General features: G+C 41.5%; 1 protein-coding gene across 3 annotated transcripts in view; it reads right to left on the bottom strand.

Annotated features, from left to right (window-relative positions):
- Positions 1-700: 700 nt before the first annotated feature.
- Positions 701-26,016, bottom strand: part of LOC123772525 (uncharacterized) — a 91,282-nt gene continuing 65,966 nt past the window's right edge. For 2 of the 3 annotated variants that reach the window (XM_069325802.1, XM_069325800.1), the window contains 10 exons: positions 23,979-24,161; positions 17,994-18,176; positions 14,002-14,184; positions 13,454-13,636; positions 12,934-13,131; positions 11,650-11,844; positions 10,973-11,170; positions 6,097-6,282; positions 5,110-5,301; positions 701-1,767 (listed from right to left, as the gene is read on the bottom strand). In XM_069325802.1, the coding sequence (XP_069181903.1) occupies positions 1,535-1,767; positions 5,110-5,301; positions 6,097-6,282; positions 10,973-11,170; positions 11,650-11,844; positions 12,934-13,131; positions 13,454-13,636; positions 14,002-14,184; positions 17,994-18,176; positions 23,979-24,161 (1,934 nt within the window). In that variant the 3' untranslated portion in view covers positions 701-1,534. The remainder of the gene's footprint in view (positions 1,768-5,109; positions 5,302-6,096; positions 6,283-10,972; positions 11,171-11,649; positions 11,845-12,933; positions 13,132-13,453; positions 13,637-14,001; positions 14,185-17,993; positions 18,177-23,978; positions 24,162-26,016) is intronic. The other variant, XM_069325801.1, reaches the window with a different exon arrangement.

Below are 26,016 nucleotides of genomic sequence, written 5' to 3'. Positions count from 1 at the left end.
GTCGGAGGTCCTCCCATTTGCCTTAATGATCTTTTCCATGTATATTTTGAAATTTAGCACAGTTTTTGGCAGTTACGACTTTGGCGGGTACGCAGTTCCATGGGTTGATAACCGTGGGTGAAAAAACATCTGTTCTCAGTCCTACACTGTGGTTTATTTAGCTTGGAACCGTTGCTCCTGATTCGTGTTACATGGGACTTTAAGAAAATATCCGGATCAACATTCTCTAACTTGCTCGGCATTTTACGTTTCAATGAGATCCATGTTATGCCTGGTTTGCAGTGTTGATCGCCATGTAGCCTATCAATACTCATACTCCGCCCAAATAAAACAGAAACAAGCAACACTTAGTACCCCAGCCAGAGGCTTAGGGCCTACACAGGAATATCCCTGAAAAAAACTAATATTTTACCATTTATTCCATGGGCCTGTAATTTCCTTGCCAGTCTTTCATACAGTACCTTATCAAAAACTTTAGCAAAATCCATGTATACTACATGCACCTGAAGGCCTTCGAGTAGCTGGTCACCGTTTATGTGAGTAAGTTTGTAAGGTAGGATCTGTTTTTAACAAATCTATGTTGTGTCGATTGTACAAGGTTGTTCATTGAAAGATGGTGAATGATTCCCTTCCTGAGGACTAGTGATTTTTAACAGGTAAATGAAACACTTCTCAAAAGATTTTGTTAATAAAACAACTGTACAAATAAACATTTCATTACAAACTCTTACAAAAAAATATTTACATTAGCCAGTATTCACAGTCTTCCACACCAACACACATTCACAACATCAGCATGCAGTCCAAGAAATGATCATTCAAGCCAGCATATACTCCTTCACGCCATACGTTCCTTCATTCCTTCCAAGACTCCCAAGACAAGGTGGAAAACAGAGTAAAGAAAGATAGTGAAAGGACCAGGAGAAAGGTTTCGTTGTCACCAGAGAAGACTTCCATAGTAAGGAGTTTTATCATGGGATCATTAGACATGTGAAAACTGCAAGGAAAAATGGAATTAGTGACATGACATAATTTTGTAAACACAATTTTACTCCAGAACTTTTGAGGAAAGTTACTTTACATCAAGATGTTTGGAACATGAATAATTCTACTTCTTAATGTCTGTTATTATGTAACAAGACACCTTGTAACTAAACTATATTTATCACACTATATTCAGATATTGATTATATGTATTGTATGACTATTATATTGTTACATGAATAATATTCAATATTAAAATATCTTAAACAGATTATTATTAATTAATGTTTATGACAAACATGTTTTCTTATCTTAACAAGTAGTAAATGGTTTATTCTATGATAAATGATTTTCAGCCTTCTGTGGTGATGTTGAGGCAAAATTGTATGGCTTAGTATATCAAAAGAGAATATAAAGTATTAAATTACAGCAACAACATATAAACAAAATCTTAAAATTATTTTATATATCATATATGTAATTAGGTATTGCATGATATTTTACACTGAACTGCTTTAAAAGTACAATATTTCTATTATAATTTTAACATTCAACTATTCCGAGGTACAGTAAATGCATCATAATACAGAAAGATCAACTTACAGAAGGTGCAGCCAGTGATGTTCTGCCAGCCGGTGTTGGTGCAGGCAAGAGTGAGGGAGCTGGTCTGGTTTTGGAAGCGGTATTGAGGGTTACAGTGAGCCATTACCTCCTGGCCCTCAAGCCACAACCCTGGTACCCAGGTGGTGCTGCCGTTGTCAACACTTGGCTTTCCTTCACACACTACACCATCCAGTTGTAACATTATGGGCACGTTTGTTAACAAGACAATAACAGGTCATTAGTCTGATGCATGCTTTTATCATTAAAACATTTCAGACATGATCTTTATTATAAATCTCAGTAGAATGCTTATCCTAAATTCATTAATAACCCTTTTACTGCTAAAGTCGACATTCTTCTCCAATACTATTTCAGGTGCCAAGAATTTGTTTCACAAGTCATGCAATGTTCGACCAGGTCCTTTGGCTTCAAGACTGTGGCCTGCAGACCTAAACAAATACTGCACTCCATTAGTTATAAAGGACACATTTTAAAAAGAATTTCTGGCATAACATCAGAACGAGAGATCACCCTGAGTGGGAGAGATCACATCCGAACTTGTCTTCAAAGTAATGGCAATCATGTCGAGCATATAAGAGCATGTAATTTTTGGCATTCATTTTTTTGCTACTTCAGTTCAATTCATGCTTCAATTAGTTTGTATTCCAGACATCCTTGTGCACAGGAATCTTAGCAGATATGTGGAAAAAGGCAAACAGTTCCAATCTACAAAAATGGTAGCGGAGAAAACCCTCTAAATTATCGACCCATATCATTAACAAGCATGGTAGTAAAGCCACTTGAAAAATAGTTAAAACCAAATGGGTAGAACACCTGGAGAATATTATAATAACTGACAGATAGTATGGTTTTAGAACAGAAGATCATATGTAACAAATCTACTTAATTTTTATGAAAGACCCACAGAGATTCTACAGGAATGAGATGGTTGAATTGACTGTATCTGGACCTAAAAAAGACTTTTGACTGAGTCCCACACAAGCGGTTGTTTTGGAAACTGGAACATGCTGGAGGGGTGAGACGGAAACTTCTGACATGGATGAAAAATTTTCTTACTGAAAGATGAGGGCAGTAATCAGAGGCAATATATCTGACGGGAAGAGTGTTTTTGGTTAGTCCTGCAGGGTTCAGTTCTTGCACCAATAATGTTCATCGTCTAAATAAATAATCTACCAAAATAAATATAAAATTATATGAACAAGTTTGTGGATGATGCTAAAATACTGAGGAAGATAGAAGATGCAGACAACTGTCATGCCCTTCAAATTGATCTAGATAAAGTAAGTGCTTGGAGCACCCTGTGGCAAATGGAGTTCAATGTGAATAAATGCTATGTTATGGAATATGGAACAGGATAAAATAGACCACACACAACGAACAAATTATGTGGAAAGGAATTAAAGAATTTTTAACAAATAACGAGATCTAGGGGTGGTTGTGAATAGTAGACTGTCACCATAGGAAAACAAAGGGCAGTATGCGAGGAGCATATGCTGCACTTTCCAACTTCAGAACTGCTTTTAATTACATGGATGGTGAAATACTAAAACTGTTCATGACCTTTGTGAGATCAAAATTGGAATAGGCAGCAGTTGTATGGTGCCCATATCTCAAGAAGCACATCAATAAATTGGAAAAGGTGCAAAGGCATGTTACAAAATGGCTTCCAGAACTGAAAAATAAGAGTTATGAAGAGGCGCTAGAGGCATTAAATATGCCAAAGCTAGAAGACAGAAGAAAACATGACAATATGATCAACACTTACAAAATAATAACAGGAATCGACCAAATTGACAAAGGAATTGCTGAAACCTTTGTCAAACCTCAAGATCTTTCAAGTTAAGAAAACAAAGGTGGCAAAAAATATTAGAATTTTTTTTTTGCAAACAGTGGCATACAATTGAAGCCATTAAGTTAAAAAGTGGTGAAGGCCAAAACCGCCAGTAGGTTTAAAGTGTTATACACTTTGAGACACCAATGTGTAGCCATCAATATTATAACCTCTCCCACTCTACCAATAACCGTTGGAGTGCCACAGAGCAGCATTTTGGGACCCCTACTATTTCTTATATACATCAATGATCTGCCTAATGTCTCTAACATTCTGAAACCTATTTTGTTTGCTGATGATACTACCCTCATCTACTCTAACCCCAACCCACATACACTAAATAATGTTGTTAATAATGAACTAAAAAAAGTCCACTTACGGATGTCAACCAACAAACTAACACTTAACATAGAAAAGACCTACTACATCTTATTTGGAAGCAAATCTACAAATGCAATTTAGCTTCAGATAGACAATGTAAACATTAGCAATAAAAATGATGGAAAGTTTCTTGGCCTATTCCTAGACAAGAGACTCAATTTCAGTACCCACATACAACACATAAGTAAGAAAGTCTCTAAAACAGTTGGTATACTCTCCAAAATCAGATATTATGTACCTAACTCTGCTCTCATCTCTCTATATTATGCACTAATCTGTCCCTATCTTAATTATGGTATCTGTGCATGGGGTTCAACCACTGCAAACCACCTCAAGTCCATCATCACCCAGCAAAAATCTCCTATCAGAATAATAACAAATTCTGCTTTCAGACAACACTCAGCCCCCTTGTTTAACTCCCTAAACATGCTAAACATAATCTCACTCCACAAATTCTCTTGTGTCAACTACATTTACAAAACCCTGTTCTTAAATGCAAATCCTGCTCATAAACTCTCCCTGGACAGATGTAATAGGACCCATTATCACCACACCAGAAATAAATATCTCTGATATCCCCAGAGTCAAACTTAATCTGTGTAAACACTATGCAAATAAAGGGAACCAGTCTATGGAACTCACTTCCTATTGAATTGAAAAGCTGTCCAACTTTTGCGTCATTCAAAAACAATACTAAAAAGTACCTAATTTTATCTTCATAGTTTTTTACCTTTTGCTTTAAAATTGCACTGTATCTATTGCTACCCAATCTTTATGTACCCAATCTGAACATCTTTATCATTGCTGTCTTCTTATATGTGCTGTCAATCTGCTGTATGGTGTCTGTTAATCTTGTTTAAATTACCAATCAAGCTGTCAATGTAATCAGAGCTTTAATACCAATGTGCTTTAATATACTTACTAATCTCTCTCATCTCATTTTTTTCTTGCAATGTATTTGTTATCATTTTATTAATTCTGATAGAATTTACCTACTTAAAATTATCTGTTAGACTAAGGACCTGCCCGAAATGCTGCGCGTACTAGTGGCTTTACAAGATTGTAAATACTGTACTCTGCTATGTATTCTCACAAACCCAATGTACCTTCTTGTATATAAATAAATAAATAAAAATAAATAAATACATCAAAGAGTACTGGGAAGACGGAACACCATGATCGTAGCTCTCATCCTTTAACTACACTTTGGTAATTACACACACAACTGTGTTATAAAACACATAACCTGTACGAGATTAAAAGAGACAGAGGGGCAATTTACAGTTTACCTCTGAGACAGGGCGCGAGAATAAGCCAGCCAGTTGGCGTACAGGTGAAGTTAGTGGTGTTGGTGCCATCGTGTGTGAGGTACTGGTCACTGCAGGAAGCTGTGAGGTTCTCATCCAACCACCATACCCTCACCTCCCTCTTCCAGATGGCGGACCCATTGGCTGCCTCGAGTGCCAGCTCCTCAGCACAACCTGCAACAACAGAGCAGCACAGTGAACTGGTACAGGAGGGTTGTGCAGTGAACTAGTACAGGAGGGTTGTGCAGTGAACTGGTACAGGAGGGTTGTGCAGTGAACTGGTACAGGAGGGTTGTGCAGTGAACTAGTACAGGTGGGTTGTGCAGTGAACTGGTACAGGAGGGTTGTGCAGTGAACTGGTACAAGAGGGTTGTGCAGTGAACTGGTACAAGAGGGTTGTGCAGTGAACTGGTACAGGAGGGTTGTGCAGTGAACTGGTACAGGAGGGTTGTGCAGTGAACTGGTACAGGAGGGTTGTGCAGTGAACTGGTACAGGAGGGTTGTGCAGTGAACTGGTACAAGAGGGTTGTGCAGTGAACTGGTACAAGAGGGTTGTGCAGTGAACTGGTACAGGAGGGTTGTGCAGTGAACTGGTACAGGAGGGTTGTGCAGTGAACTGTAAAGGAGTAACGTCACCCAAAATTTTTTCCCAGTCAAACTAATTTTGGCTGGTTATGAAGGTTTTCATACCGTAATTATAATAAAGCAAAAAAAAAAAAACAAAAAAAAAATAATTATATTATTTACAATATAGATATAACCACTCAATAAAACATAACCATAGTCAACTTTCCTGCTAGCATATACATTTACCATGTACTATAATGTGTGCCTCATGTATCTCTCAGGCTAAGAGTACAAGGAGACTGTCCCACAGGGGTGTCACCCCTAATTCCTTAAATATACAAGAAGATTGTCTGATAGGCTATCCCCTCCTGTCTCTTAAAGTGTCCAAGAGGATTCTCTCACCTGGTTCACAGCGCGTCACGTTCTGCCAGCCTTGGCTCGTACACTCCACTGTCTGGGTGAGATTGCCTTCGGGTAAGATGTAGTGACCCTGGAGACAGGTGGCGTTGACCGTAGCTCCCAGCGGCCACACCACAGTGGATGACCAGTCAGTCATGGCTCCTTCCACGCTCGGCTCCTCCTCACACACTGCCACAATGATCACATTATACCAAACAAAAGGTTAATTGCAGATACATTTTCATTTAGTCTCGTCACAAGCAAAACTACTGTATTATACCAACTATAGCATAATATAGCAAAGTGCAAGTGACATTACAATTCACTTTAATAATAATACCAATAATGAGAAAATCAATAGGAGCCATGAGAAGGATTCGAACCTATGCACAAGGTACTCCCAGGCAAATGCTCCACATCACTAGACCATGACATGGTCAAAAGCATTGCAACACGGGATTCAACTGAATCCTTTGGGGTTTGAGGCTTTCACTAAAGCCTAATCAGGGTTTCACACAATGTCTCCATGCACTCTGGCTTGTAGTCTAAGAATTCTACTTCCTGTGCTTCTCTTCAAAAGCACGAAGAAATCACATTAACGTAATGTATCAATGAGGAAGTCAATAGGAACCATGAGGATGAATCGAACCTATGTTTATGCAAGGCTGGCTAATTTTTTTTTTTTTTTTTTTGAGATATATACAAGAGTTGTTACATTCATGTACAGCCACTAGTACGCGTAGCGTTTCGGACAGGTCCCTGGAATACGATCCCCTGCCGCGAAGAATCGTTGAATCGAATAATATCGGAAGTGCCTTCAGAAATCTGTAAGGAATCATTCAGAACCTTGTATACCACATATGTAAGACCAGTCTTGGAGTAAGTGGGCCCCCAGCATAGAGTCCATACCTTGTCAAGCACAAGACGAAGCTGGAAAAAGTTCAGAGGTATGCCACTAGGCTAGTCCCAGAAATTAAGTGGCATGAGTTACAAGGAAAGGCTGCGTGAGCTGCACCTCACGTCACTTAAAGACAGGAGAGCTCAGGGGGACATGATCACCACATAAAATTCTCAGGGGAATTGACAGGGTAGACAAGGAGGATGGATTACTTACCATGGGTGGTACTCGCACAAGGGGACACAAGTGGAAGCTGAGTACCCAAATGAGCCACAGACACATTAGAAAGAACGTTTTCAGTGTCGGTAGTTAATACATGGAATGCACTAGAAAGTGATATGGTGGAGGCTGACTCCATATACAATTTCAAATATAGATATAATAGAGCACGAGAACCTCAGGAATCTGTACACCAGTAGACTGATGGTTTTGAGGTGGGACAAAAGAGCTGAAGCTCAACCCTTGCAAGCACAACTAGGCGAGTATTGGATGCTCCTAGTGCATAGGTTCGAATCCTCCTCATGTCTCTGATTTTCTCATAGATACATCATGATAATGTGATTTCTCTGTGCAATGATAATGATAAAATCTATAGGAGTCATTATTAAGGTTTGAATCCATGTACTGGGTGTTCCCAGGCACACACTAGACAAAATGGCCACGACATGGAAAAGGGTTGCAACCTGGGGTACTACTGCACCCACGAGGATTTCTGAGGCTTCCACTGAAGCCGAACCAGAGTTCCACACTCTTCCCATGTTCTCTGGCTCTGTCATCTAGGAATGTGCTACCTCTGATGATCCTCTTTCAAGACAGAGTAATCACAATCTAATTAATCAAGTAATCACTAGAATCTATCCCTATTTAACACACAGTATCTGTGCATGGGGTTCAACCACTTCAAATTATCTCAAGCCCATCATCACCCAGCAAACATCTGCTATCAGAACTATAACAAACTGTCCTCAGACAACACACAGACCCTCTCTTTAAATCCCTAAACATACTAAACATACACTCCACACATTCTCTTGTGCTATGTACATGTACAAAACCTTGTTCCTAAATGCTCACCCTGATCTGAAACTTCCTCGACAGATGTAATAGAACCCATAATCACCACACCAGGAAATAATTATCCCTTTGATATCCCCAGAGTCAAACTAAATCTGTGCAAACACTCCATGCAAATAAAATGACCAAGTCTATGGAACTCACTCTCTAATGAATTAAAAAATTGTCCAACAAATTAAAAATATTTATTCAAAATAAATTAAAAGCATTATTCAAAAGTAAAACCAAAAAGTACCTAATTTTCTCCTCATAGTTTCGTAGCTTGTGCTTCAAACTCACCTGTATTTTGTGCTGCCCATTTCTCCAATTTTAGTATTTAAGATATGCAGCTTCATTAGTGTAAACACTCCCATCAATTTATGTTGTATTTATTATGGTAAACTCAAATCTTGCTACAATATTATGTTAATTTGTTGAACTCAAATTCTGCTATAATGTACCTATTAATATTTTAACTTATTAGTTAGATATCCTTAGAGACAGCAGTTATTGTCAATTGTTGATTCACAGGGTAATACGGTTATCATCGTATGAAAATTTAACAAATATTGTCTGGGTTTTACATGTATCATGCAAATATGGATACAATAGGTCTATGTGGATGTAATGGCATTTGCTTTGTTCCATGAAAATATCCCCCTACCATTTCATGGTACAAATGCGGTTATTGTCATGAATGTTACTAGGGTAATGCAGTCAATCATATGATGATTTAAACAATGTCTGGGTTTTACATGTATGATGCAAATATGTATGTAAAAGCTCTCTGTAGATGTAAATAAAGAAAAACAAGTGATAAAACAATCAGTGAAGCATCAGAGAATAAATCAGGAAGTGTCAGCAAAGTCGAGCACCAGGTGTTGACAAGTGACAGACACGGCCTTGCAGAACACCTCCACCCAGTGAAATGATAAATTCTTATTTTTTCTTATATTTTTATATTTATATATTTTTCATAGGGAGGTATGACCATTATTCCGTAGCCGCTGTCTAAGGGTTAAGGACCTGCCTGAAACGCTATGCGTGTTAGTGGCTTTGCAAAAATGTTAAGAACACTAGTGTTATGTATGTATTCTTGTATATAAATAAATAAAATAAATAAGCAATTTTGGTGGCTGTAGTGATGAAATCAAAACACAGTATGGAGCCATATGATGATACGAACAGACGATACTAGCAATCACATGATGCAAGAAAATGCCTCCTATGACAAGCGAAATGTTATCATTATGATAACAGAACTGCTGTTATTATCGCATTCCTGTCACAAAATCCCAAATATGAATCCATTTCCACAAGGTTATATTGTGAAGGAACTTGAGGTAATTTCATGATGCGTAGATACAGAAAACAATGGCTGGGTGCTGTCTCTCTCTCTTTACCTCAGGCTGTGAATATCATAACTAGCATTGTGTTCACTGATATCCGACTGTTGTACATAGATGATCTTGACTGTGATTAAGACTATGACATTGTCAACACAATAATTGCAGTTACCTATTTTATTCATCATTATAAAGTGGTGCTACAGCGGTGCTGTGAGCTCCTGCTGCATGTGCCAGCTTGGTCGTTCTCTCAGTACTGAGGTTCACAGCCAGTAGGGATGCAGACAATTTTTTTTTTTTTAAGATGGCATCTGTTTACTGGAGTCCTGAGGAGCAGCATGCGAGTCCCATGTACCCACGGGAGTTTTGAATCGTTCCCTATACCTAAAAGGTCATAAGGTGCTGTGCGCAGTGAAGTGGTTAAGTGAGTGGATTATATGAGACATCTGAAGAATTTGTGTGGGATAGATATAAGAGAATTGAGAAAGTTGCATGTGAAATAATTATTTACAATGGGTTGTAATGATGAAATTCTTGAGAGAAAATACTGTTTCTATTAATAGGAACAAGTGATAAAATGCTGATAAAAGTTTCCATTGTTTCTCCCCAGGTACTTATATCGCTTATTATTATTACTTCTTCGATTCAAATACTTGAGAAATTGTTTTTAATGTTATTTTGTTGTTTTATTTAATAGAATTTATTTTCATAGTGCTGTAGTTTGATTTAGCTGTTTTCATTTTCCTAGTGTTGCAGAGTACCTCTTAGCTGCTTCTGTAGGAATAATTAGTATTTTGTATTTCTTCTGTTATTCAAGCTTTGTATTGATTCAAGTGTGCCTTGTGTACACTATGGGTTGTTCAGCCTTTTGAAAGTAATTTGTTTAGTTAGCACGGGACTGTTTGTGTTATAGAGGCTCTCACTCTGTGAAGAAACGTGTAAATTATGTTAATATTAGCATGGGATCATGCTTGTTACAGAAGCTTCGAGTCTATGAAGAAATGTATGTACACTATGCCGATGCTTTCCATATTACCGAGTTCAGTCTCCTTGTGTACTGTATATGGCTGACTGCTTCACGGAAGTTCCTTATGGAGGCTCAATGTGTAGTCTGAAAGTAATGTTCATTGTTTAAAGTGGAGATTTAGTATTGTTTGTTAGAAAAACTGTTAGATAGACTGTAAATACTAATACACGCATATTGATTCTAAAAGCTGGAGGGACAATAAAATAGAGAAGTTTAAATGGTGAAAAAACTACCAATTTCTGGTGGCAATATAGTCCACCAATTCAGATAATTTGTTTTCCCATCAGCTGTAACACGTGCAAGATAGCAACATTCAAGCAATGCAACAATACATATATAACATGAAAGCACAATCAATACTGCAACAAGCCTCAAACATAGCAAAAATCATGAAAATAGCAGAGTGCACACTGTACAGTAACACTCTGAGGGTATAGCAAACACTGCAATATTAACTTACACTTCAACACGCGCAAACACTCGGCATCATTTTTTTTACTGTTAAATAACACATGTGCTATTACATAATAGCAAGACTTAGGGAAGAGGACTGACCTATCTGACATCCGGTTAGGTTCTGCCAACCCTGGGCAGTGCAGGTGACGGGGCTCTGTGAGGCGTTGTTTGCCACAAAGATAAATCCAGGCAAGCAAGTGGCCGTCACATTGTCCCCAACAAACCACGTTCGATTCCTCCAGGTGGTGGTGGCATTCTCCACCAGAGGCACCACACTGCACTGCTTGCCTATGTTGACTGTGGATGATGATAGTGAGTACTTGTATGTATGGTGGCATACTCAGATATAATAATAGTTACTTATATATTTCACACTTTTAAGTGATGCTTTGGACACAGGATGAACAACTGTGCTGTTAGTTCAAGATGCATACGTCAGTCTTGGTACTGCTACTGATGCCCTCACACACAAGAACGAAGCCCACAATTCTTTTTCACCTGAGGTTTGTTTACTAGGGAGCCTGAGAAAGTTAATGTGAATCCTGTGTAGCCACAGGACTTTTCAATCTTACACAATATTCTAAAGTATATGTATGTATATGACTCTTGCAGTGCAGTCAAGATACGCCAAAAGGATATATATGATTTGTGCAGTGGAAAGGTTATAATGAGAACTGAAGAACACCTTTGTACAATGTGGTACATGATGAAAACCTGATCACTAAAATGTACAAACTGCTAAAGTATGACGGCAAAATTTGGCTTCACAAAATTACCTTTTTCACAGCCAGTGAGGTTGGTCCAGCCGTCCCACGTGCAATTCACCTGGAGATGGTCAGTGTCCTCAGAGATGAACCAGTGGTCTGGAATGCAAGTAACAGTGACGTTCTCTCCCACATACCAGTCTCTGTCCACCCATGTGCTGTTGGTGTTATTCACTTCGGGCTCCTGTCTACAGTTTACACTCGCCACTGAAATATAGAATTAAAGCTGAAAATTCTGGAGTAGATTTCCAAATAAGGCCAGAATTGGCAAGTATATTAGCAGTTAAACACTCGGGGATCATTGAGCCAGTAATACAATGGCGTTGGCTGTATGCAAAACATAAAAATTACAATCTTTTCTCTATTAGGAGGGAACTTCACATCAAAATTCAACAGGACACTGCAAATCACTTAGTGATGAGAAAGCACTTTCCAAAGAAATTTACTGCTCCTACTTTCCACAAATAAATATTTCAGGAACCAGCCTTCTGGGTAACATGCGCATGGCACCATACCAAGTTGTAAAAGATTGTAGATTAACATCTAGGAGAGAGCTTGTATGTATGTATGTATGTATGTATGTATGTATGTGTCTAGGTAATTACCCAAGTATAATTACCTTAGTTACAGAATGAGAGCTACGCTCATGGGGTCTTAGTTTGTTGATGCTTTTCCCGAGTATGTTGCACATAATGGGTATATCCTTTAATCAAATCAAATGTTTATTCAGTTAAAAGTACGTACATACAAGACGAGTTACAACAAATGTTGGATTTCTAGATAGGTTGTTTACCTCAGTTATATCAGTGGACAGCACAGTCGTCCATCTGGTGAGTGAGAGACTATTTACCATTGTATTATGTCCCGTTCCCTATATCTTTAAAGAAATGTGATGCACACACCCTGCTTGTTTAAGTTCCGCCCATTCAAAAGTATGGTGCCGGCCCCATGTGGTTACCCTCGTGTTTGAGGTGTTTATAGTAAACACGTGTTCTCTATCTCTGATTTAATGTAGAAGAGGAGGATCTGTTTGATTAGTATTATTGAAGTATAAGCCAAATTTTCACATTCAATTTTCTCCTCCCCCCCCCCCCCTCCTCCCTCTCCCTCTTACAAAACAAAGTGCATTTAATGACATAAGACAATATATGATGTGACCAATAATATGAGTGAGGTTGCCCTGAAATACAACTGGATGTGTAAGGGTTCACTAGGACTTCACTTATCCTCTTATCCAATAGGGTAATAACAATAAAAGGATTGTATTCTGTTAACATTCAACATTAACATGCTTACATTTACTGCAGCCGGTGATGTTCTCCCAGCCGTCTTTGGTACACTCTAGCTGGTGCTGTTGAGTGGAGTCATTGAAGTAGTATAGAGGGAAACTGCAGGTGGCAGTGATGATGTTGCCCACTCCCCATGTCCTGTTCTCCCAGCTGGTGGTGGCGTTATCGACCTTGGGCTCCACATTGCATAGGAGGCTCGGCTTGACTGTAAACAACAGTTGGCAGGAATTTAGTACTTGTATCATTTATGTGGATAATATTGTTTTGGTTATGAAGAACTGCATAACTCATGGGTTATTATTTAAGTTTATGTACAAGTCAAGATTTAACCAAGTTTCCAATAAATGCAAAAATTCTTTGTATCTCATTATTTATATCAACAATGCTAACAGCAGTGGTCACAACAACTAGATCCAGACATGAATACTGTAGCTGAGACTGTGATGTTTAGTTGACTTAATGAAGCAGAAATATCATATACCACTGAAGACATATGTACGCGAGTGTTTGTGTGTGCACCGCCTTACGTTCATCGCAGGACGGAGTGTTTTGCCAGCCGGTGGAGGTGCAAGACACGAGACGGGATGAGGAACGGACTGTAATGAAGGTGAGGTTGCCAAGGCAGGTGGCATTGACAGCGGACCCCACGGGCCATAAACCATTTGTCCAGTTAGTGGTGGCGTTGACAACTTGAGGCTCGAGAGAGCATACTGCAAGGAAAGGCAGTGGCACCACCACAGATTACCCAACATTATAGTAACTTTTGTATTATTAGAAATAGTGGCAAAGGTCATTCAATGAGCTTTGTCAATGGTAACAGACACAGGAAAAGTACCCATGCCTCTAACTTCAGTTATCCTGTGTAATGTTTTATAATAATATATTCCAGGCACAATGACTGTACTAGAAGGTAAGATTATTATTCCAGATGAAATTGACAATGGTACCACAGAAAGGAGTTATGCTTTTAAGGAAAATCTTCATATTCAAGAATTTAGTAGCCATACACAAAAGATGTTGATGCTGTAATTAAGTGGTTATTGTATCATTAACTTTGGTTGGTGAATAAACTCACCTTTCTGGCAGGAATTTGTGGTCCAGCCATTGCTGGTGCACTGGATGGTGAACTGCTGATTGCCGCTGGGCATGATTACGGCACCGGAGTTGCAGGAGCCGTTCACTGTAGATCCTACTGGATACACACTGGATGACGTCCAAGCTGTGATGGCATTCGACACGCTCGGCGGCTGATCGCACACTGAACCAAATCATTATTATTCAGTGGCGAGTAATGGTGCCAGGGAAAAGACAGATCATCATCAAGGGTCACCACCTGCTCCTTTACCTCCATAACATAATACATAAATATGAATACTATTAATTGCGTAGAGGAGACAAACATGGCGATAGTATGTCACCTTTGGACTATACTATATTATGGTCTAATGAGCCATTAATTTTACTTTGAATAGTCGTTTCAAAATTATCTATTGAAAGAAATCCAATTTGGTCTTTATGAACTATTTGGTTGTAATATGTGCGACTTTAATTTATAAATAATCAAACCTTGATGTCCCAAAACAATTATATAAATTAACGCAAACTCTGAGGGGATGTCATTCTGGAAGAAACACCCATCTTGTGTGGAAGCAGACCACTACTCCTGGGTCAATCTGTTATTACAGCACTGTTAAGACATTCACCAAGCCCAAGACAGGTCAATCTCTCTACCTCATACTAACCAAAACATTAACTGACCTCATACTATTCTGTTATGTAGTAGTTTAGGCAAATATACATGTACAGTACACGAGTAGTTGATAGGTGGTGGTTGAGTGCAGTTATAGGAATGTCTTCCACAAACAAAGTAAGCAATATTTAGATCCTCAAAGTATAGCTTGCAAACAGGTGTTATTAGCTCATATTATTATTTCTTTTGTGAATATAAGTTATCTTGCCAGCAGGAATGGTTCTGGAGACAAATGTAGCATCCACTAATGACTGACATGTGCTAAGGCCACCATATTGGGATCTTCACAAGATAAACCATCTCCAGCCTCCTAGACAACCAAGGCTTATTTTTTTAATAATATAATTATTAATAACATTATGTGATGTGTATAATCAGAATGGATCCTGTCCAGTGGGTGTTGATAACATAATTTAGGCTCGATATTTGGGGCAAATTCTGTTATGGGTCTATTTAGAAGTGTTTCCGAAGTCTAATTAATTGTTAGTCCCATGTACTACTGTATATGTATTCGTGCGTGGCGCATGATCTATCAACCAGGTTGGCCACTTCAATGAAGACCAGAATAACAAGATTCAAAATTTTTAGTCAAGTTTACATAAAGAGGATTTCCCATATCCACTGGATTGTTAAAATTAAACCTAAATGAAAACTACAAACTAACAAGGCCCATTGGGAGCATAGAGTAATCCAATAATTAATACTGTTAATTTAGGCATATAATTTTGGTAATAATTTCCCATATGGGTATAGGGTCCACTGTAGCCCACGGGATGGGTATTGTGTCCATTCCTGCCCACAGGAGGGGTATGGGGTTCACTACCGCCCATAGAATGGGTATGAAATCACCTACTACCCACAGAATTGGTATGGGGGTCCACTACTGCTCACAAGATGGATATGGGGTTAACTACTGCCCACAGGATGGATATGGGGTCCACTACCACCCACAAGATGGATATGGGGGTCCACTACTGCCCACAGGATGGGATTGGGGTCCACTGCTGCCCACAGGATGGGGTTGGGGTTCACTACTGCCCAAAGGATGGGGTTGGGGTCCACTGCTGCCCAGAGGATGGATTTGGGATCCACTATCACCCACAGATTGGATATGCAGTCTATTGTGAATTCACCATTTATCCAATTATATATCCTTTCACCTCATGAAATATTTTACTTCAAATAACACACATTTGTACACCTAAACCCTCGAGTCATACCAACAGATTTGTATTTTAACTCACATGAGAGAACATGCAGAAGGTGATTAAAGGCTGATGGGTTTTCTAATTTAATTATATAAAATAGACTGACAATATTAACAATATAGTGAATTTAACTTGGTTATTTTAGCTACCCTTTCCAATAAACAAAATGGACTTAACTGGTCACCATACACAACTCATCTTCACCAGCCTATGTCTCTAACTTTGAATTGTCACTAACACTCCACACCCGGTTAGTCTCCCATACTGAAGTTACATACTCCCATCTCCACTACTGACGATGGTGGAGGCCAATACCATCAGTAATTTCAAAGCATTACATGACAGTGCTGGGAAGACGGAACACCACGAGCGTAGCTCTCATCCTGTAACTACACTTAGGTAATACTATACTCTCACACTGCAGACTTGACTCGGGTCAACAAGATCACATAGGGTCCCCTCATTTACTTGTTTAGCCATCGTCACTGTCCCAGGTGGTGAGGGAGGACTTGATAGAACCCAGGCTTCCACAAACATGACTTCCTGCCAGTCACAGGCTTCGCCACCACACCCAGCATCGCCAAGGTCATCATAATCAGATCAAATGGAAATCTCCTTGTTTCCAAGAAAGTTAAATCACTCGTATTCCGCCAAGTCGCCCTTTTGTGACCTCTTGGCGGCAATATTAACTTGGGTGGGCTAAAGCTGTCTTAATCCATTTGACCTCACCTTTATGTGTGACCACTAACTACTATGTACCAACACTCCTTCCAACCACCATTTAAGTGTTGTAGTGTTTGATTCACTAGCTAATGCTTATTCCTAACTTGTGGATTACCTGGTTACCTGGTTAATACCTGGTTGATGGGGTTCTGGGAGGAGTTCTACTCCAAGCCCGGCCCGGGGCCAGACTTGACTTGTGAGAGTTCGGTCCACCAGGCTGTTGCTTGGAGCGGCCCGCAGGCCCACATACTCACCACAGCCCGGTTGGTCCGGCACTCCTTGAAGGAAACAATCTAGTTTCCTCTTGAAGATGTCCTCAGTTGTTCCTGTAATATTTCTGATGCTCGCTGGTAGGACGTTGAACAACCGTGGACCTCTGATGTTCATACAGTGTTCTCTGATTGTGCCCATGGCACCTCTGCTCTTCACTGGTTCTATTCTGCATTTTCTTCCATATCGTTCACTCCAGTACGTTGTTATTTTACTGTGCAGATTTGGGACCTGACCCTCTAGTATTTTCCATGTGTATATTATTTGGTATCTCTCTCGTCTCCTTTCTAGTGAGTACATTTGGAGAGCTTTGAGACGATCCCAATAATTTACGTGCTTTATCTCGTCTATGCGTGCCGTATATGTTCTCTGTATTCCCTCAATTTCAGCAATCTCTCCTGCTCTGAAGGGGGACGTGAGTACTGAGCAGTACTCAAGACGGGACAACACAAGTAATTTGAAGAGTACAACCACTGTGATGGGATCTCTGGACTTGAAGGTTCTCGTAATCCATCCTATCATTTTTCTGGCTGACGCAATACTTGCTTGGTTATGCTCCCTAAACGTTAGGTCGTCGGACATCATTATTCCCAAATCCTTGACATGTTTTCCTACTATGGGCAGATTCGATTGTATTTTGTACCCTGTATTATGTTTAAGATCCTCATTTTTGCCGTATCTGAGTACCTGGAATTTATCACCGTGAAACATCATGTTATTTTCTGCTGCCCAATCGAAAACTTTGTTAATCTCTGTAGTTTATCAATGTCTTCAGCAGAGGTAATTTTTATGATTACTACAGATTACTACAGGCCCACTGCCATCCACACGAAGGGCATGGGATGCATAGTAAATAAATAAAGTTATGAACTCTCTTGGCTAAGAGTAAGTTGCCAAAGTTTCAATTGAATACCAGTCCCAAGTGTGTCATTTTATTTTCTACCTGTTTATCTTTAAAATTAACTACTGCAAGAGGAAAGGCTATGTCACTGGCAAAGGATATAACAACTTGTATACCAACTGAAAAAGGATGTACAGTACTAGTTCATGAAGAATGTATAGCCTCCAGCAGACTTCCATACATACTGGACAAACGTCTACAGCAGCAAGACTTACCTGGGACACAGCCAGTCCTGTTCTGCCACCCCTGGCTGGTACACATGATGGGTTGGGTCTTGGTAGCCTCTGGCAGGAACATGTAATGTTGAGAGCAGGTGGCGGTTGGGGCCTCCCCCACCGCCCACATTACGTTTTGCAGGTCCACTGTGGCATTCTGCACCACTGGGTTTCTCAGGCATACTGTTGGAGAGCACCCAACACCATCAGTCATAGATATTGATACAGAGACTAACATTAAAGACTAATGGGGAGGCACAAGTAAGCCAGCAGCCTTAGGGCTTCCAGACACTCGCAACCATCACGTGTAGCTGGTTTAGGACTCTTCTTTTACTCCTTAATTTCAATTATATTTCAGTCCTTGAATCTTTAGTTGAATCTAAACACAAAATGCTGAACAGTCTAGACTCTAGTCTATTAATAACATACATACGAGAAAAGATGTAATAACATGCAAAAGTTAGAAAGATTGAGGAATGCTATCAAGTGAGTTGTTGAACTAAAGTATATTGTTTAAATTACAGTTGACAAATAGTGAAAAAGTGGATGAAATGACATGATTCATCAAAGTCAAGTATTATGCTCCGACAAAATAGAGGATTGGAGCAATACATAGCACACTTAACTATTTTAGCTGCAGTGGCACTTAGCCAGGTTAAAGCATATCACATTAATAATCTCTAATGTGACATTTACTTCTCACCATAATCACTAATGACACTTGCAATTATATTCACTAACCATTAATGACATCTGTAATTATATTAATACATACTCCCAAATGTTCCATGAATCACTTAGGAAAGCCGAAAGTAACTAGCGAGTTTCCCATCAGGACAATTGATGAATTTACCAGAAGCAAACTGGCAAGTACAAAGTCAGGTGAAGCATAGATATGTAACAATGTAACATAATCAGTCTAACTCCAATAGTGGTTCAGTTACAAATGCTCATGAAATACCGTAGATCATCTCCTACATCACTGACATTCATCAGCATACAATGTATCACTTGACCAGTCTAATTCCCACTCTCATGCAAGACGCTACAGCCTCACTGCAGAACAGACAGCCAGTTCTGGTCTTATTCGAGCTACCCACTCATCCTTCATTTGAGCTCTCCGATCCCACCCTCTTTCAAGCTCTATGCTCTTGCCCTGCTCTGAGCTCTTGACTCCAAGTCTTGCACAAGCTCTTTGTCTCCAGCCACAGTCAGTACTACGTCCTACATGACTCTACCAGCAACATGTAACAAGCATCCTCACCTCAACCTAAAATGGTACATTATACCATTTCTAACACCTAATCAAAACTGTATTAAATATAAAACACCAGCGTTGAATGTAATGAAACGTCATTTTTGGTATAGCCCCGGAGGCTCCCTGGAGCTATTGGACTGATATTAGCTAATATTAGTACTGTACACGGTCAGGCACCCAGAAAGGTAGGCACCCCAAAACAAACCCTATCTGGTTAAAAAATTGGTACTGAAAGCCGAACTGTTGGACAGAACTTCCCAAATTAAAAATGAGCGAACGAGCACGATGTCACATGACCACAACTGTCGCCGCTGTCTGCGCAGCTCCCCCCGTCCCCGGGAGAGGGAAGGTGGAGCTCCAGACACCCCACTCCCAACCCCCTGCGCCGGCTATCCACCCCAGTTCTGATGCTGATGTGAGACTTGGCAGTCATGCGACTCTGGCTCCTGACATTCCAGTGCTGTGCCTTGTGGTGTGGTCCTGTTTCGTGGTGGTGTGTGAGCTAGGAGTAGTTTCACCAGTAATCGGGCTGCATGTGTCTAGGGTTACCTTCACTAGGTGCCCTGTAAGTACTACCCTTGGGGCTTGGGGTTCTCTTCCAAAAGTCACTTGGGGTCTACCTCCACTGTGATCTTTTGCTGCTTGCTGATTGTCCGCCCTTGGAGTCAGTTGGGGTGTTTCATATACCACTGTTTGCCTCTGGGTAGGAGGTAATTTCGTCACTGGTATAGGTACTGTGCAGTTTGTTTTCACCATAATATAGCGGCCGGCTCTGTTCCGCCTGTGATGTCCTTTTGCATTTTTTTTCTTTTTTGTTTGCTGCTTCTTATCTTGAGGTTATCTTGATTTCGGGGCTTTTTAGTGTCCCCGCGGCCCGGTCCTCGACCAGGCCTCCACTCCTAGGAAGCAGCCCGTGACAGCTGACTAACACCCAGGTTCCTATTTTACTGCTAGGTAACAGGGGCATAGGGTGAAAGAAACTCTGCCCATTGTTTCTCGCAGGTGCCTGGGATCTAACCCAGGACCACAGGATCACAAGTCCAGCGTGCTGTCCGCTTGGCCGACCGGCTCCTTGGTGTCTGGTCCAAGGAGTCCAATGTCCAAGGTCCATAACCCCCCCTCCACCACTGCTTGGTGGGGGAGGGGTATGCCTCTTGGTGTTGTTGACCTTTATATATACTGACTGTATATATATTCTTGGTGATCCTCGACTAGGTCCCTGTGAGTGTACACGTCACAGGGGTTCAACATTTAGTAGTTCGTTTGGTAGTTTGGGGCACTGGTTAGCAGTACTTTACCTTTGCTTCTCTTAGAAGAGCATTTAAGGGCCCTGGAAACCCCCACTGGGGCTAGGTGGTCTAATGGATGCCTTCCCTGGGTCTCATCTCGCTTCGTGCGAGTTGGAAAGGTGCCCTGTCCCCGTGTCTCAGGGTGACAATCACCATTTCTGCCTCTGTCATACTGCTGCCTGTTGGGTTAGTGACACCTTCAATCTGGAGTCCTACAAGTGGTGTTGCTTGCTTGTACTCAAATTCACCCAATCCACTGATCTTTATGTTCCAGTACTGGTGGTTTCAGTGTTGCATGTGCGTTTTAGGTTGCTGCAGCACTTCCAGGTTGGTTGCTCACCCGGATGCCCCGAGACTGCCCCGTTTTGGTTATATGGACTCGGACTGCAGGCGGGACACTATTAGAGAAGCCACCTGGTCACCATACATATGGTGATACACCTGTGTCAAACTCCAGACATGAAGCATAGAAGAGTAGAGCGAACCAGCAAGGTACCTTACTGGCCCAAACTACTGAAAGAGGCGGAGTCGCGGAAAACGCCCCGGGTTCGGACACCATGGGACCATAGGCTGCGCCGGCCACCATGAGGCCACAAGAAGAACACTCCCTAGATAGAACTCGAGCCGAGCCAGGAGCCTATAGGAGGGCCACTCAAAAATCCTAGGTAGACGAATATTCAAGCCAGACAGGCCCCCTCCTGGAAGGAAGAAACAAAAAAGAAAAACCCTGCAAAAGGACAACAACAACATGGGAACAGTAAACACGGCCGCCGCTAAGAGGCAAGTTGTGCAGCACCTTGTGCCCCAACCAGCAACAACACTCCCTACCCAGAGCCAAATAAAGGTCACGAAAACCCCAGCTGGACCCTAAGGTGGGGTCAATGCCGAGTAGCAGGAACCCCTACAGAAGTGGGATCCCAATGGCCCTAGGGAAGGCAACCCTAGAACCAAAGGGTAGTACTTACAGGGTGCTCAGGGAAGGGAACCCTAAGTGCATGCAGCCTTAGTACACTAATTACGCCTGACCACCGCACCACAACAGCAGACACACCACAAGGGCACAAATTCTGGCAGGAAACTGAGGCCAGATCCGACAACTGCCCCAGCAGACTTCAGTCTATGCACTGGAGAGTGGGCAGCCGGCGAGGGGTCCAGGCTGAGCGGTGTGGTGCAGCGCGGGGGGAGGGGGGCTGAGGATATTTGCTTATTTGCTTGTTTCCTTGTTTCTTGTTGGAGGAGTTCTGGTTCCATGTTCGGTCTTTGGTTCAATTTTTCTACCAGGTGCAGTTTGTTTTGAGACGTCTATCTTCCTGGGTGACTAACCCCAGTCAAAGGCAGATGGAAGACTCCCAAAAAACAGTGGGGGTTTTTCTTGGGCCATTACTCCCTGCATCTCTAAGGGGACCAGGTTCTGGCTCATGGTCCCTGGGAGGCAGAACTCCTTCGACTGAAGCCCCAGACTAATATAGGTAATATCAATCCGATAGCTACATGGAGTCGGAGGGGATCTCCACAGAAAACGCACATAAAATCTTGCAAAACGGGGCAGAAGTAACATCCACCCCGAAAGCAAGCTGGAGTAGTTCCGCCAACGCCGCATGATACGAAGCGACAGTATTCGGCACGAGATGCCACCCCAAAAAGATCCGAAAAAGAGACAAAACCCAGACCAAAACCGAAGAAAACCTCCTAAGAGAAAGGAACTGACAAAGACCGACAAGAGATTTCACACTGTTATCTTGAGATGATTTCGGGGCTTTTTTTTTTTTAGTGTCCCCGCGGCCCAGTCCTCGACCAGGCCTCCACCCCCAGGAAGCAGCCCGTGACAACTGACTAACACCCAGGTACCTATTTTACTGCTAGGTAACAGGGGCATAGGGTGAAAGAAACTCTGCCCATTGTTTCTCGCCGGCGCCTGGGATCGAACCCAGGACCACAGGATCACAAGTCCAGCGTGCTGTCCGCTCGGCCGACCGGCTCCCTGACCTTCCTCCCTGTTGCCGGGAGGAAGACCACAGGTGGGACACTATTTAAGGAAGCCACCTGATCACCATAGGAATGGCAATACACCCACATCAGAAAGACCAGACGCAAAGCGCGGAGCAGTAGACCGAACCAGCCAGATACCGCACTGGCCCGATCTGTTGCTAGAGGCAAAAACGCCCAGGTTTGGACACCAAGCAACCAGTACCCGAAACCAAGGTTAGGCCGGCCACCTATGGAGCCAGAAGAACCCTCTCCTTGTAGGATTCCAAGTGAGTCAGAACGTGGAGCAACAGCTGGACTGGGGAAAAGTGGTACAGGGTACAGGAACCCCCACTGAGATCAGTTCTGCCGAAAAACATTGAACATGACGACTTGCAATCTGGGAACAGCTCCATGTACAAAGGAAGACATCCCAAGCCCCAGGAAACCCTCACCTGGGTCCCTGGGGCAGAGCTCTTCTCCACACCCACCCCTCCTGTAGAAAAGACGGAGCCCTTTTGGTTGGTCGCTGAAGCGACCAATGCATCCCCAAAAATCCTGGTCCCTAAAATCCAAATGGGGCAGCTCCCGGGTTTCCAACCTGGCGTGAAGCAAGGAGAAGTGAGCTTGCAACACCGTCGCTGCTAGAAACCCCTTATCCACAGATGAGGAATGCATACACAACGGCACAAGCGGAGAACACGTCCCGCAAGATTCAGGGTCGAAGGTGTCACCGACGCAACAGGCAGCATGGCAGAGGCAGAAAGGGTGATCATTGCCCCGAAGCAGGGGAGACGTGCGTGCGTGCGTGCGTGTGTGTGTGTGTGTGCGCGTGCATGCGTGCGTGCGTGCGTGCGTGTGTGTGTGTGTGTGTGTGTGTAATTACCTAAGTGTAGTTACAGGATGAGAGCTACGCTCGTGGTGTCCCGTCTTCCCAGCACTCTTTGTCATATAACGCTTTGAAACTACTAACGGTCTTGGCCTCCACCACCTACTCACTTAACTTGTTCCAACTGTCTACCACTCTATTTGCGAATTGTGTGTGTGTGTGCGCGCGCGTTCTGCTAAAAAGTGGGCAAACTAATTTGCTTGCAGAGTTACTAGTTTCGGTTTGTATAATTTCTTGCAAGAGTGTTTCTTTGCTCTTTTGGGCTGAAGGTCGCGTGTAACCAGCTAGTTGCTTGTTTTGGTTCGCCTATCTTTCTGGGCTACTACCCCTGTCGATTGCAGAATAAGACAATACTTTCAATGAAAAGTGCTCATACGCCATTGCTCCCTGCGAGGGGACCAGGTCCTTGCTCGTGGTCCTCGGTAGGCTCTGAACTCCAAGTAACTGATGACCCGAAACTAATAAAGCACATATCAGTTCAGTTAGCTTTAGGGAGCTGATGGGATTTCCCCCAAAGAGTGCAGTTGATTATTTGACACACAATTAGAGAATGCGGTTGATGTATTTTTACAATGAAAATTTACCTTGCATGCAGATTGGGGTGTTGTCCCAGCCGTTCTGTGTACAATAGACTGGACGTGTCTGAGAATTGAGTTTAGGGAAGTAGAGATTTCCAAGGCAGTTTGCTGTAACGTTTTCGCTAACTGTCCACATGTCGTCCACCCAATTGGTTGTTGCATTAGTCACATTTGGCACCTCCAGACACACTGCAGGAAGAAATAAATTAATGCTAAACCCACACATTAAAACATGAAAACCCACCACATTTTGGCCCAGGAAGGACACAAACTTTACGTAAAATTGAGATTTGTTAATTTGTTCCAGACACTACTGTAACTTATTTATTTAAGTAAGGGTAACTTAACAATTGCAGGATGAAGGGCATTAAAGAATCAATCAGAAAAAGTAAGAAAAAGATTACTTCGGATGGTACAATGCTTGATGAGGGAATAGGAGAAAAATAGGTTGTGAGAAGATTTTAGTGTGAGGAAAAGTGCCAGGACTTGGCCCATCAAGCTGAAAATGTTGTTGATAGAAGTGTTGGAAGGTAAAGCATTCTCAAGGCATTGGAATCATGTATGCCCTGCTCAAGGTATTGGTAGTCGGTACACACTGAAGTATCAGTGCACATAAATGACAAAATGGGTGTCATCAGATTTGCATGTATAATTAGAGGCAAGTTTGGGCATAATGTATAATATAATTTGACATGAATTGGGGTTACCGACAGGTACTGTATAATTTTGATACTTGTATACTTGCTTGTCTGTCATTTGTTTCCAGTATATGTTAATGGGCTGCATGTCTTCTCTGATTTAGAGGCCTATGGCATTCGTTTGGGTGACGTGAGTATTTATTCTAAGGTTGTTGTCGAGTTTTAACTTAAACACTGTGGCAGTTTTGGGAAGATGAGTATGTAGGCATAAGGGGTCCCAAGTATAATTTAATACTATGGGTGCGAGAAGCTGCACTGGGAGAGATGCTGGGGCGGAAGAGATTACAGTGTATGTGTGCACGAGTGTGTAATTACCTGAATTACTTAGGTGAAGTTACAGGATGGGAACTAATCTCGTGGTGTCTATTCTTCCTGGGACTCTGTCATATGACACTTTGAAACTATTGACTGTTTTGCCATCTACCACTGCCTCAATTTGTTCCAACTGTCCACTAATCTTTTTGCAAAAGTGAACTTTCTAATGTTTTTTTCAGCAGCTTTGTTTCCCTAGTTTAAATCTATGATATCTTGTTTTTGAATGTCCGGGTTTCAAGAATTCTTCCTGATCTATTTTTGTTTTCTTTCCTGTTAATATTTTGTATGTAGTGATAATATTGTTATTTTTTCTTCTAGCTTTGGCATGTTTAACACATCTAGCCTTTCTTAACAGCTCTTGTCTTTCAGTTCTGAAACTCATTATGTTGCATGTTTTTGTACCTTTTCCAGTTTACTGATGTACTTCTTAAGATATGGACAACTGCTACTGTAGTCCGTGGCAGCAGTTCGTTGTATTCACAATACAACTGCTGCATATTCCAGTTTTGGTATCACAAAAGTTGTTAACAATTTCTTTAGTATACATACACATAATTTAAATAAACCATCTATATATTTAAAAGTGATTCTGAAATTGGAAAGTTTAGCATAAGCTTCGCCAATTTCCATAAGCTCCATAATGTTCTTTGTGTGTTCTTCTGGTCACAGTCTACTATCCAGAACCACACCTAAATCTCCTTGTTGATTAGTTCTTTAAATCTCTCCACATAATTTGTAAGTTGTGTGTGTGGCCTATTTTATCCTATTCCACATCCCATAACATGGAAAAATTCACCATAAATTCCATTTACCACATGGTGACCATGCACTTATTTTGTCTAGATCATTTTGAAGGGTATGACAATTGTCAAAGTTTCTTATCTTCCCTAATACCTGGATATTACCTGGAGAGGATAATGATAGTTCTTATATTCCCCAAGCCTGGCCTGGGGCCAGACTCTTCTTGTGATAACTTGGTCCAATAGGCTGTTGCTTGCTCCTGCTGAAAGGCCGACATATCCACTACAACA

The sequence above is a fragment of the Procambarus clarkii genome, chromosome 17 (assembly GCF_040958095.1).
Source record: "Procambarus clarkii isolate CNS0578487 chromosome 17, FALCON_Pclarkii_2.0, whole genome shotgun sequence".
NCBI lineage: Eukaryota > Metazoa > Arthropoda > Malacostraca > Decapoda > Cambaridae > Procambarus > Procambarus clarkii.
The sequence above is the reverse complement of the archived record's forward strand: the minus strand, read 5'-3'. Positions and strand labels throughout refer to the sequence as shown.